The 13,893-nt window shown below is 39.1% G+C and overlaps 1 gene segment (V, D, J or C); it reads left to right on the top strand.

Annotated features, from left to right (window-relative positions):
* The first annotated feature begins 1,609 nt into the window (after positions 1–1,609).
* LOC118980915 (T cell receptor alpha variable 30-like) lies at positions 1,610–2,398 on the top strand. The segment is given in 2 exon segments: positions 1,610–1,774; positions 1,981–2,398. Coding segments are annotated over 2 exon segments (345 nt in total).
* Positions 2,399–13,893: the final 11,495 nt, after the last annotated feature.

The following is a 13,893-nucleotide window of genomic DNA, read 5'->3' as shown; positions in this document are numbered from 1 at the left end:
GACTGCTACCTACAACCTCATTCTTACTATTTTTGATCAGGTATTTTATACTACAACACTCACATTTCACTCATTCCTGTAGTTATCAATCTACATTTTCTTCTTTTCTGATGTATTTGGGAAGCAACATTGGTAAAGAGCTACTTTCTACAACTGATTCATCTTATATCAGGAGCTCATGTGTAATGCAAGGACAATGATTTTCAACCAACATTGTTCTCAGGTTTCATTCATTTAGTTAATCAACAATTGTTTATCAATTACCTGCTAAGTTCTACATGCATGTTACATGCCAGGAAAAAAAAGAGTTATGAGAAAATACATAGTTATTTTTTGTCATTGGATGTATACTCTAGTAAGTTATACAGGTAGCTGACTGGACAAGGTAAAGTGACACAATGAAAAGGTTTAGGAAAGCGAAGGGTGACGTGGAGGCATACACAGAGTCCCAACCCACACTAGCCTCAGTAGTGAGTCAGGAACAGCTGGAGTGTACAATGCCTAACTGAGACCTATGGATTTGGTAAGAGTTAGGAGAAAAGACAGAGGAAGTAAGTGATCATAAGAGTAGAAACAGCACACATACCAGGCAATGGAGATCATAGTGAGTTTTGGACTAAAGGCAATATTATGTATATATTTCTCAAACTGACAAGGCAAAGGAGCCATGATATCAAATTTATAAATGAGCATTATAATGTTTGAGACGTTAACAATGATGTACTCTATTTACTTGAGATTCTTCTAATTATCTTTTTCCATGACATCTAATACATGTTTTAGGTGCAAATATATCAGATGCAATTAGAAGGAAACAGACATTGTGCGGGAAGCATGTGATATTGTGAAGCATATAACAAAACAATGTCATAAAACTATCACAGGAAAAAAGCAAACTCTGACCACCTGACAGAAACATCTACATTGGATACAGAATATAAGGGAACGCCACCTAAAAAAGATGATATCTCAGTTAAGACTCATAAAGAAGTTAGTCAAAAATATGGCAGGGAAAAGGAATTATAGAAAAAGAGAAACAGAATACGCAAAGGTATAAAGTCAAGATTTAGTTTAGGAGAATGGCACTAAACTAATTCAGAATAGCTGGAGCATACAACTCAAAATGGACAACAGAAACCTTAAGACTGGAGCAAAATGCAGATGCCGCTTTGTGAAAATAATTATGAACCATTAAAGGATGATCATACATCATCCTGAAGGCATTGATAAGCACTGAAAGTGATCTGAAGAATCAAACAGTATAATGAAATGTTACTATTTGAAATAGTATTATTTTGCTAGGTATATATTATAGATATAATTTCATGTATAATTTTCCCTTGATTTTTGTTTTGATCCTGAAGTAATTCTCTCATTATCACAGTATATTGATAGGTTTTTTTCTTATACCAAAACACTGAACAAAACAAAAACAAATACAAAAGGTATATTGGATGTACATTTATCCAAGAAAATCCAAATCCACATTTTCATAATTTCTTAGCCTGGCCAGAGGGGGGCACTGTGTTAAAAGTATTCTGGATGTACACCGTTCTCTGTAAAGGATGAAATGCTGCAGTGTCTCTCTCATTGGTTGTCCCCCTGAGTTTCAGTATTCTACAAGCACCTGCAGCAGACCTTGCTCTGAGCTCAAGGGAACTCCTGCTGAGAAGCCCATTCAGAATCTGATCTGGTCCACTGGATTTGCTGGGGAGCCAAGGGATGAAGACTCTCCTGAAAGTGCTTTCAGGTGCTCTGCTGTGGCAATTGGCTTGTGAGTACATGGTTCAGTCTAAGAGTGGCTTATCATGGTGGCAGCATCCTGAGAGCAGAAATTGGGATGTCCTTCTTACCAGGGAGGACCCTTATGAGAACCATTCATGTTCTATAATTAAGGAGTGATGTTTATGTTTTGAGACTAAGCATATCCTGAGGGTCTTTCAGTTGTCTTCCTGTGTCTTTCAATTGTTTTCTGATCAGGTGTGAGAAGCCAAGAAGTGCAGCAGAGTCCTCAGTCCTTGATCATCCAAGAGGGGGAAAATGTTACCATCAAGTGCAGTTCCTCAAAGACTTTATATTCCTTACACTGGTACTGGCAGAAGCCTGGTGAAAGGCCCATTTTACTGATGTTGTTAATAAGAGAAGGAAAAGAAATTCGTGACAAAATAACTGCCACGTTGGATAAAGAAAAGCAGCACAGCTCCCTGAGCATCACCACGGGCTCCCAGCTCAGTCACTCAGGCACCTACTTCTGTGGAGGAGATGCACAGTGACACCTAGGCCTCCAAAGGCTGTACTCTAACCTGACACAGGGCCACACATGCTCTCCTAGCACAGGGCTCCTGTGGGGAACCTACTGGAAGGCTCATCCTTAAAAAAGAGAGAGATTTGAGGGAAATTCAATTGCCATCACATGAAATGCAAAAAGTTGGCCATATTTTAAGATCAAATCTAATTCAACACTATCTTCCTGATAATTATATAAATGCTGGGTAGGTGATTATGTAATTGCATGGCAAGTAGCTTAGATGAAGAAGTGAGTCAAATAAATTTCAGTTTCAAATATCAGAGTGAGTTACAATACGACCTAAGCTGCATGTGTGAACTACCTTTGTGGATGTATTCCTGTCTAAAAATCAAAATAACCTCTCTCTCTTCTGTTAGATATCCACAGTATGTTGTTGGGTGGCTAACCAGAAAACAAGAACATATGCAAGTCTTTTGATTTTTTTCATTGTTGACTGTCAGGATTTAACAAGGTACATGGCTGATGTCACTTACCTGGAGGGGGCACTAGCGATATTTTTCCCCTGTTTCCAATATCTGTTTAGGAGAAATGTAGTTGAAAAGCACTTGCATTTTTAAACTGACCTCCATTTCCCTTCTCACTGTGCTTTATTCTGACTGATTTTCAGCTGTTGTGGGGTACTCTGAGTTACCTACATGATGCCTTATCTTACCAGTTCCCCAGATGTGTTGTGGGTAAGATCGTTCCCCAGTTGTGCCCCTACATGAAACCCAGCACAACACTGGCATGCAGAAAGGGCTCAACAAATGTTCATTAATTTACTTTTAAGAAGGTAGAAAGACCAACAAGAAAATATGTTCCTTATTTACTAGAGAAGTTAAAATCCACAAATGGAACCATAATCATTGGTCTTTATAACACACTCCAAAATTATTAGGAAAGTATGATTCACAGTCAAGAAAAAAACAAATAGATACTGACTCTGGGATGGCTCAACTCATATAATTTAGCAGACAACAATTTGAAAAGCACCTGTCATAAATAAATATGTGCAAAAAAAATAAATAGAGTGTAGTCAAAAATTGAAGGAAAATATTTTAATATTAAACAAACAGAAACAAAGGCTCAACAAATAAATGGAAACCACAAAGAAGAGTGGAAATCTTAGACCTGAGGAGGGTAATGACTGAAACCCTCACTGATGTGCTCATCAGCAGACTGGGGAAGGCAGAAGAGTCTATAATGAATCTAGAAACTGGTGTGTTCATAATATTGAACACTACTCAGCAACAAAAATTAACGACTTGCTTATCTGTCAATATAGGTAAATTTCCAAATGTTATCTTGAATGAAAGAAGCTAGACACACAAGGGGACTACTAAATAATTCATATAGATGAAATGTTAGAAAGAGCAAATCTAATCTATGGCAACATGAATCAGGAAATGGTTGCCAGTGGGTGGGGTGGAAGGAAGGCACTGACCATGGTGGATCACAAAGAAACCCACAGGATGATACAAGTTATATATCAGTCCATGTCATAATTACATGGGTATATGAATTTGTCAAATATTTTAAATGTTACACTTGAAATATTATGTATCATTTCATCTAACTTAGATCCAATAAACTCTATTTTAAAAATAAGGTGGATAACAATGTTTAGGTTCTAGACCTCATGATAACCTGTAATGCTTCCTTTAACTTAATATTAAATAATTCTTCTATTTTAATTTGGAATAAAAAATACCAAAGAAAGAGAAACAGTATGTTAGGGAAGATAAAAAGAAGTAGTGGGTAGTGTTTCAAGGTCACTCTCCTAAATTAGCCATTACACCCCAGTCCCCTATTTACTACCTGTGTGATCTTGAGGAGATTTCTGAGCCTCTGTTTTAATCTCCTTCTGTAAAGTAGGAGATAGGATAAATTAACTTCACACAAGATTCAACTTTTCCCAAGATGAAGATTAAGATTTGCCCATGAATTTTCTAGAACATGGTGTTTTCAGTGAATTGTGGCAGTATTTTTATTATGAGCCGTAAGTTCTCATTTCAGGAGGGCCTAAGCTCTCGACATAAAAATGTGGGAGGTGATCAACCTGGCATGCCGGCTCCAAGATTTTTTCTTTTCATTGGGCAGCATGACAGATTGGAGGTGAGAGCAGAGAAAATGGGTAATTTTCTCCTAAACTAACAAACTGGCTAGTGGCCAGGAATCATGGGAAATAATATCTCATCATAAAGTGGTCTTTTTTTTACAGCTGAGTCCAGGGAAAATAACACTGAACAGAATGTAAAAGTTATTTTGTCCTTGTGAAATGTTTCTTATTATAGCAAGAAGCCTAAATAATCATAAAAGAGACTAGACTTTTAAGGAAACTGTTAGAAAACATATTCAGAGAGAAGAGAGACAGACAAAAACACAGGGTTTCCAGTGTTACCATGAAACATTGTGTGTGAGAATTTTCGTCTATTCCCACACAAGGATGCAAAGCCCTACCTACATTTTAATTTAAATTATCTTTTCTTCCTTTGGGAAGAAAAATGTAACAGTGATTTTCTTAATCAAAATCTGAACCTGGGAATAACTGACAAGAACAACATTTCTGGAGAATAATTGAACAACCTTGATTGGGGGAAAGACTAATATAAACAAATCCATGGCTCAACATACTCTAGGCAATTGTGAGGACATGACCTGAGGACTGGCCCCTCCCACCCCACCACACTGATCTCCTGCTCTGAGACAGCTGCACTGCACTGTCTCCGGCAACTCTAAGTGCAGCTTTACACAACTCAGTGAGACTGGTCCCAAACCCAGAGCAGGAACTTTGTCTTAGAGACGGAGGTGCCAAAGTAACTCTTCTCAGCATATTATGGGCACTGATGGCCTCTGCCTTCCCTGATAGAAACAGTTATTGGTAATGAGACTGAGGACACCCCAGGATTCAGGGCAGGTGGTGGGGAGGGGCTGAGGGGATGAACAAGGCCAACTGTGACCTACACTCCAGGAAGATGAGAAAGAAGGGGAAAGGAACCAGATTTTGAGTATTTCTTCCTTGACTTAAAGTTGGACTTCTTCCTAGAAGTTCTTGGCAAGTTCCTGAAGGTCAACTCTGGGGTCAATCTTGTTAATTCTTACGTCTACAGGATCTAGCACCTCCTAGAAAGTCTGTTTTTTAAAGCTGGAACACTATTTTTAAAATATTTTTTAAAGATTTTTTGTTTATTTACTTTTAGAGAGAGAGGAAGGGAAGGAGAAAGTGAGGGAAACATCAATGTGTGCTTGCCCCTTGGGCCCCGCTACTAGGAACCTGGCCTGCAACCCAGGCATGTGCCCTGACTTGGAATCGAACTAGTGACCCTTTGGTTCACAGGCCAGCAATCAAATCACTGAGCCACACCAGCCAGAGCTCAGAAGGTCTTTCAATCCCATCCAACAACATCTAGGCAGGAAGGTAAGATTGTGGAATCAGATTGTTTAAAGGGCACGAGGGTTGGATATTATGTATGGTATTGGTACAAAGTATCATGTATGGTATTGGTAAGGGGCTTCCCAGTGATGAGATGATTTTCCTAATTTCTTAGCATAAAAGTACAGAAACCACTGCAACATAGAGTCAATGTTCTGTGAACTTCCAGAAAGCAACTAAATCTATCAAGTTAATTATATCACCATCACAGCTAGAGGATTTTGCAACATCTTGCAGTTGTCTCACAGAGCCTGCTAAAAAAGAAGATAAGTGAGCCTGACAAACGCACAAACATACAAACAGAAGTCAACATAAAGTAATTGTTTATTACCATATTCTGAAGAGAATTACAAACCTTACCTAGACATTTATTAGCAGCTAGTGCTTGAAGTGAGTAAGATAAGATCTGAAAAGGGAGCTGTTGAGTTTATTCTGGGAAGCACTTGCTCACAGCTGGTTCAGACACCACACAGGACCACATGTGAAGGCCACACTCTTCAAATAACATTATAGTTCTTCCCAGGGAGTACGCCATAAAAAAACAACATATGAAGGACAGTATTTGACAATATACTTGGTAATTTCAGATTTTGTAGCTGCTCAACTCAATCTTTGAGATAGTTGTTTTGGGATATTGGACCAAATTTCAACATGTGTTTGCCCACATACACCACGAAATATTTCTGACCACACCTGGGTGCCCTATAAGTCATCTCTATCTGACATTATCTAACTGGAGTTCGCACCAGATCCCACAGGTTTACTGCTGAGTCTTGCAAGATTGTACCCACTTCAGATGCCAGTTCCAAGCATAGATTTTTACCTGTGCTTCTGACCCACCGGCTATTATAAATGGGAAGTTGCAACAACGCCCTTCATCTTAGGATGACAATCACTTGTCCAGGCGGTTACTTGAACTTCTGACCCACTGGTTTTAAATGGTTGGTTCCCACAGCAACCTCCTTGGGTTTAATTAATTGTTTTTAAAAGGGATGCAGAGTGACCAATAGAAATCAAAATACAACCAGCAAGACACAAAACAATACCCTCTCTCCTAGTGACTAAGAATAAAGTATTTCGATTATGAAGTGTGATTTACAATAATACTGTGTTTTGCAATATTCTTATGGTTCACAGAGAAAGCTGACAAAGATTCTGCATTCCTGATTGCAGGATCAATGATACATACAATGAAAGAGGAACATAGCTCCAATCCTACAAGGATATATAAGGTGTGAAAGAGCATAACTTCCTTCTACCTTAATGTAAACTAGACAAGGAGCAAATATACAACTTTGCTTTGACCTAACAGAGACTTGAGGTCGCAGGACAGACAAGGAGGCTGGATTCCTGTGAGAAACAGGCTCCTCCAAGGAGAGTCAGGCACAGGGACTGGCACACCTTTAGCAGAGCTTGGGTGCTGGCTACCAGACAAGTAGAAAGGGAAGCGGGGAAGGAAGGGATGGAAGAAAGAATAAGCTGGAAAATGAGTGAGTGAGGAGTGAGGGTTCTTATGACAATATAGAGTTGCTGAGAGTAACAGACACAAGGGGAATTTGCACTCACTGGTAGGGCTATCTTCACAGGCCTTTACCACTTGTTCACTAAAATCACTGGGGGCAGGGTGGGTAACAGAGGAGCCCCACCCTGTAGGATACGACCAGCTGTGACTGCAGGAAGGCACAAATCCCTCCAGCCTGCTTAGATCAGTCTGGCACTTGAAAGAAAAGCCCAAAGACTTTGGGAATGAAATAAAGAGCTGACAGCAAATTCCGTCACCCCTCCCGCACAAGGCACAAGTAAGGTTCATTGTACCAAAGAGAAGACACAAGGGAAAATGCCCCTGCCTTTGGTTAAGTGCAGGAAACCATTTTCAGCTGAATGTCCTGCAGCAATACTGGTATAATTCTGCTATGAACGCGGAAGAGGCAGAAGACTGTATCCCCCAAGCCCTCCTCTGAAACATGGCGGGTTCTAGCTGCCTTGGGGAGGAGAGGCAGGATGGCTGAGAGCATCCTAAATTCGGGATCCAGGCACATGGGAGAAGCTGAGATAAAATCTGGACCAAGTCTACAGAGTACTGGGCACCTGCCCACACAGTCATTAAAGCCAGCACTAAATGACAAACAATAGCTATGTTGGTGTCACATGGGTATAACATTTATCAGGATAATCACTTTATAACTTGTATAATCACTGGGGTGTACACTTGAAACCAATATAATATTTTATGTCAATTGTAATTAAAAATAAAAATTAGCAAAAAATTCCAACCCAATATCCATGAACTGGGTAATAAACAAATAAACTGTGATATATTCACACAATAAGAAATAACAGAGTATAAAAATGAATAAAGTATAGCCACTAAAAGCAATTGTAATGTTGATTATAAGCTATTATAGAAAATGAATTAAATACATGGTATGCTCTGCATTCTCACTGCAATGGCTAAAACTAAAAAAAAACCTGACTGCATCAAGTCTTGTCAAGGATGTAAAACATCTAGAACTCTCTCACACTGCTGATGAGAAGGTACAGCACACCAAAATCAATTGGTGATTTTGAACATAGTTTGACTGCTTTTTAAAAGTTAGGTATGGCCCTGGCTGGTGTAGCTCAGTGGATTGAGCGCTGGCCTGTGAAGCAAAGGGTCACTGGTTTGATTCCCAGTCAGGGCACATGCCCAGGTTGCAGGCCAGGTCCCCCCAGTGGGGGGCACATGAGAGGCAACCACACATTGATGTTTCTCTCCCTCTCTCTCCTTCCTTTCCCCTCTCTCTAAAAATAAATAAATATTTTTTAAAAAGTTACATATGGCATACCACATTTTAAACATTCTACTCCTAGGTATTTTCCACATAGAAAAGGAAATATATACACACATAAAGACTTGTATAGAATGTTCACAGATGTATTTGTAAAAGACCCACACTGGAAACAATCCCAGTACACATGTGAGGAAATTCTACTCAACAATCAAAATAAGAAATCATTGATATGTGCAACAACTCAGTGGCATCTCAAGATAATTACGATGAATGAGAAAAGATAGATAAAAAGAGTTCTTGTATGATTCCATTTAAATAAAATTTTAGAAAAACAAACTGAAAAAAGCTGTTTAGTGATTGGTTGGGACTGGCAGTGGGGATGGTTTACAAAGGGTCACAAAGAACTTCCAGAAATGATGGCTACACTCACCATCTTCACTGTGGTGATGGCCTCAGGGGTATATACATATGTCAAAACTCATGAAATTATACTTTAAATATGAACAGTTGATTCATGTCAACTATAAGTCAATAAACCTGTAAGAAAAAAGAAGTCTTGGTAAAATAAAATAAACCTTGATAAATTTCAAAGGATTTGAATCATTAAGAATACAATCTCTGATCACAAGAGTATCAAGCAAGAATTCAATGACAAAAAAGATAATAAAATGATGTATACCTTGCAGACATAATAGCCATTTTCAAATGTATTGTTACAGAAAATCATGTAAGCAACACAGGATTGGGGAGGGGTAGATGTGTCAGTCTCTGAACAGAACAAATGTAACCTTCTACTCATGAGTTTCACTTCCTGTTGAGGGGCAGATACATCTGACCCAGATCTGAGCACTCACCCACTCAGAGAAGGGCTGGTCTCTGGGGAAAATGAGAACAAGGGAGACTTCACCCAGAAGACTTCCCTCCATGCCCTGTCCAGGCCTGCTGTGGGCACTCACGCTCTTCTTTAGCTTCAGTACGTATGGCCCTAGACATAGGGCTTCAGTGTCCTCTTAGAGACAAGGATGGGACTATGAAAGTTGTAACTGGTGGGGATAGTCAAAGAGATAGAGGCAAGGAAATGAAATGCCATGTCATTTTTTCCTTTGTTCTTGGGTCATAAAGTCGTATGTTCCTCATAACCCATCTGCGACATTTCAGAAGCACAACCCTGTTTTCTCTCTCTTCTTTTACAGGAATCATCAGGACTCAGAGAGTCACCCAAGCTCAGACTACAGTACCAGGGAAGGAAGGAGAACCTGTGACAACAGACTGCACATATAAAACCAGATGGAGTTATTATTTGTATTGGTATAAGCAGATTCCCAGTGGAGAGATGGTTTTCCTTATTTATCAGTCCTCTAGCTACGCAGATGCAATTGAGGGCCGCTACTCTGTGAACTTTCAAGAGGCAAACAAATTTATCACCCTCACCATCTCTTTCTTACAAGTGGCCGACTCAGCCAAGTACTTCTGTGCTCTGGAACCCACACTAATAAAAGTGATGGTGGAAGCCTACTTAGCAAAAACCTTCAGCTCCATGAAGACACCACCTGCTCAGAGGCTGGGAAAACCCAGGAACCACAGGCAGGGAGAAGGCAGGACCTGTATGTGGTCGCACAACTGATGCCTTCTAATGTGAACTTTCTATGAACAATGTCCATAGTGGGCTCAGTGTATGAAATAGCATTGTTCCCAAGATTCCTGGCTATTATGTTTGTATATTGGGTTAAAATATATCACAAAGTGTTTTTCAAATAGTTCCTAAACACTGAGATGAATGAACCCGTTCACTGCAGGAAAGTCAGGAGCAGTTTTCTTTTTTTTATAAATTTTATTTATTTATCTTTAGAGGGGAAGGGAAGGAGAGAAGGAGAGAAATATCAATGTATGGTTGCCTCTTGTGAGTCCCCTGCTGGGAACTGGCCTGCAACTCAGCCATGTGTCCTGACTGGGAATCAAACCGCGATCGTGTGGTTCGAAGGCCCGTGCTCAATCCACTGAGCTACGCCAGCCAGAGCATGCTCCTCTTGAATTGTTGGAATTCAGATCTGAATAGAACTAGAATCCATCCTTTTTCTCTTCCAGTATGATGCTGATTTTAATAGTTTTTACAAATATAAAAATGCATTTTATTATTATATACAAAAATTGAATAAAACATGTATGAATACATAAACTTATCTTTATGTTTCTTCATAGTCTAATCTGATATTTAAAAATATATATATTCTCTATTATGTTTGTTTCCATTACCATTTAGTCCCTTTATATCCCGCTGCCCCCAGCAATCAACACACTGTTCATGTTCATGAGTCCTTTTTCTTTTTTGCTTAGTTCTCCACCCCTTAATCTACCCTTTATCTAGTTGTCATCTCTTCTCCATCTATGAGTCTGTCTCTATTTTTCATATTAGTTCAGTTGGTTCATTAGATTCCATATATGAGTGAGATCCTATGGTATTTGTCTTTCTCTGACTGGCTTATTTCACTTAACATATATTCTCTAGGTCCATTAATGCTGTCGCAAAGGGTAAAGTTCTTTTTTTTTCTTATAAGGTTGAGTAGAATTATGCTGTGTAAATTATTTCCACATTCCAAATAAAATTTCCACTCTGTCCACTGGGGAATTCTAAGAACTACACTGACTTGTGGACAATGTCTACAAAGACTGAAAGTTTGACACTTTAACTGCCATCAAGTTCCCATCAACTTCAGCAGGAGAAGGAGTTTCTCCTTCCTGCCCTAGAACTGGTTGCTGTGAATGAGAAAGGTCGGGGTACAGGGATGTGACTGAATGAGTCAGATGAGCATCGCTCCAACCAACACTGTCCTCAGCAACAGGGTCTAGGTCTCCTGGTCAGTCTTTTGTTGTGAACAACGTGGTCATGGCCAGACTGGCTTGCAATACAGTTTTCATACATAAATACATGACTCTTACTGGAATCAGATAGATAAGGAGGCAACTAACTTTTTGAAAGTTCTATACAGCCAAAGGCAGTTTTGAATAAAACAAACAATGCCCATCAGAGATTCAAAATAATTCTTCATCTCTTACCAAACCCAGGCAGAGAATGGGCTGACAGAACCATCCCCTAGGAAAGGCCAAAGGAGATCATGGAAGAAGACTCCCAGAAAGCTGAGGCAGAGGATGTGAGAAACAATGAGCAGAAGAGCTCCCTGCAGAAAGCATCTCATCAAATCAGGGTCCAGAGCCCATAAGCAGTGCCCCCTGGGAACTGACTAACACTGTTGTCTCTCTTCACTCTCAGTTGTGGGAACTTTACAGAACACAGTCCTGTAACTGTTCCATAATTGTGTGTTGAGTGTGTGGAGGAAACAGTTTACTTGCTGTTGTTTGTTTTCTGTTGATTTGTTTCTTCATAGTGCTTCAAATGAGTGACATCAAGACCTGAGGAGGACGACAGGATATCAATCAGAGTCCCAGCCATCGAGCAGGAGTCACTGAAAGGGGATCTAACTTGTCTCCCTGCCTCCTGCAGGGGAAGAAGAGAGAAGATGAATTCTCAGTTACAGGTGGAAGGCTGACGATGGAGTACACAGTGCCTGCTCGTTAATATCCGGTTCCCTCTTTTTCCAGCAACCCAGAAGAACAGCAAGCTTCCTGAAGATTGATGTTGTCACAGGACTGCATGGGCTAAAAAAATGTGTTCCACTTCATGGGAGAGACACTTAATTAGCTTAACTTTCAATATCTGCTCTTACAGACTATGGTGATTGGTGAGTTATGTATTGATATGAAGCTTTAGTTGTTAGTCAGTCATCACATACAACATAGCTGACGTGGAGTATCCTCATGATTCAAAATGAGCTACTATGTATGTGCAAGAAATGAACCACTGTTTTTTAACCAGTGAGATTTTAAGGTTGATTTTTATGACACCATCATCTGTCAAACATAACATGACTGATGCTCCCAAATTTAATAAAAACAGAAACAAATCTTTGCAAAAACAGAATAATCCCTGTTTAAAATTTTATATTGATTGATTTTTAAAGAGAGAGAGAGAGAGAGAAACATCCATTTTGTCCTCCTTATTTATGCAGTGCCTGGTTGCTTCTTGCATGTGCCCTGAGCAGGGATGGAGTCCACAGCCTTGGCTTATCCAGACAGCACTCCAGCCAATGGAGCCACCAGCCAGGGCAGGACCCAATGTTCTTAATACTAAAACCTGAATAAAGCAACTTTTAAAATACAGGATAACCTCACTCAATGAACATAAACTCAAAACTTCTAAGTATTAGCAAAAATTGGAAGAAAATATGAAAGGATAATATATTATAACTAAGCTGCCTTTCATGTGATGTTTAACATTTTATTTTTTTTACTTAATTATTTTTCAAGTACAGTTTTCTGGCTGATGTTTAACATTTTAAATCAAAACAATAATTCACATGAATACAAACATCATGTAATCATCAAGAGTTACACAAAATTATAATGTATACCAAATATTCACCCATAGTAAAGAAATAAATTGTTAACAAATCATAAATTAGACATAAACTTCCTCACTCTGGTAAAGAGTATAAACACCATTTGTCCATGGAAACCACCAGAAAATACCACTTCACTAATATAGCCACTCAGCTAGCTTAATCAAAAAGACAGAAAATAAAAAAATTGGTAAAAAATATAGAAATAAAACCCCTTCTTACACTTTTAGGAGTGTGTAAAATGGTGCAGTTTTCTTACAAAATGGCCTGAGAGTTTTTTAAACATTAAACATAGAGTTATTATATGGCCCAGCAATTCCATTACTACATGCATACCCAAGAGAAATAAAAAATTTGTACACACAAAAAGTTTTTTTTAGTTTTTTTAAATTTATTTAATTATTGTTCAAGTACAGTTTTCTGTCTTTCACTCCCATCCCAACCTACCCCACCCCAGTGCTCCCCACCTTCCTCCCATTTCCACCCCTGTTAGTTTTTGTCCATGTGTCCTTTATACTTGTTCCTGTGAATCCTTCCCCTCTTCCCCTGAAATTCTTTCCCCTCTCTCCTCTGGTCCCTGTCTGCCTGTTCTGTATTTCAGTGTCTTTTGTTATATTTTGCTTGCTTGTTTGTTTTGTTGTTTAGGTTCCTGTTCAAGGTGAGATCATATGGTATTTGTCTCTCACCACCTAGCCCATTTCACTCAGCATAATGCTTTCCAGTTCCTATAAATGTTCATAACCAAAGTGGAAGCAATCCATATGTGCCTCAATTGACACATGAAATATGGTATATCTATACAATGGAATATTATGGGCAATAAAAAGCAATGCAGTACTCCTAAGGGCCACAACATGGATGAATGAGCCCAGAAAACTTTATGCTGGATGAAAAAAGCCAACTACAAGAGTCCATATAATGTATAATTCCATTTATATAAAATAAGCA

The sequence above is a fragment of the Sturnira hondurensis genome, unplaced genomic scaffold (genome assembly GCF_014824575.4).
Source record: "Sturnira hondurensis isolate 20B ecotype Veracruz unplaced genomic scaffold, ASM1482457v3 Scaffold0023357, whole genome shotgun sequence".
Classification (NCBI taxonomy): Eukaryota; Metazoa; Chordata; class Mammalia; order Chiroptera; family Phyllostomidae; genus Sturnira; species Sturnira hondurensis.
Note: the sequence above shows the minus strand (reverse complement) of the source record. Positions and strands in the feature narration are given on the sequence as shown.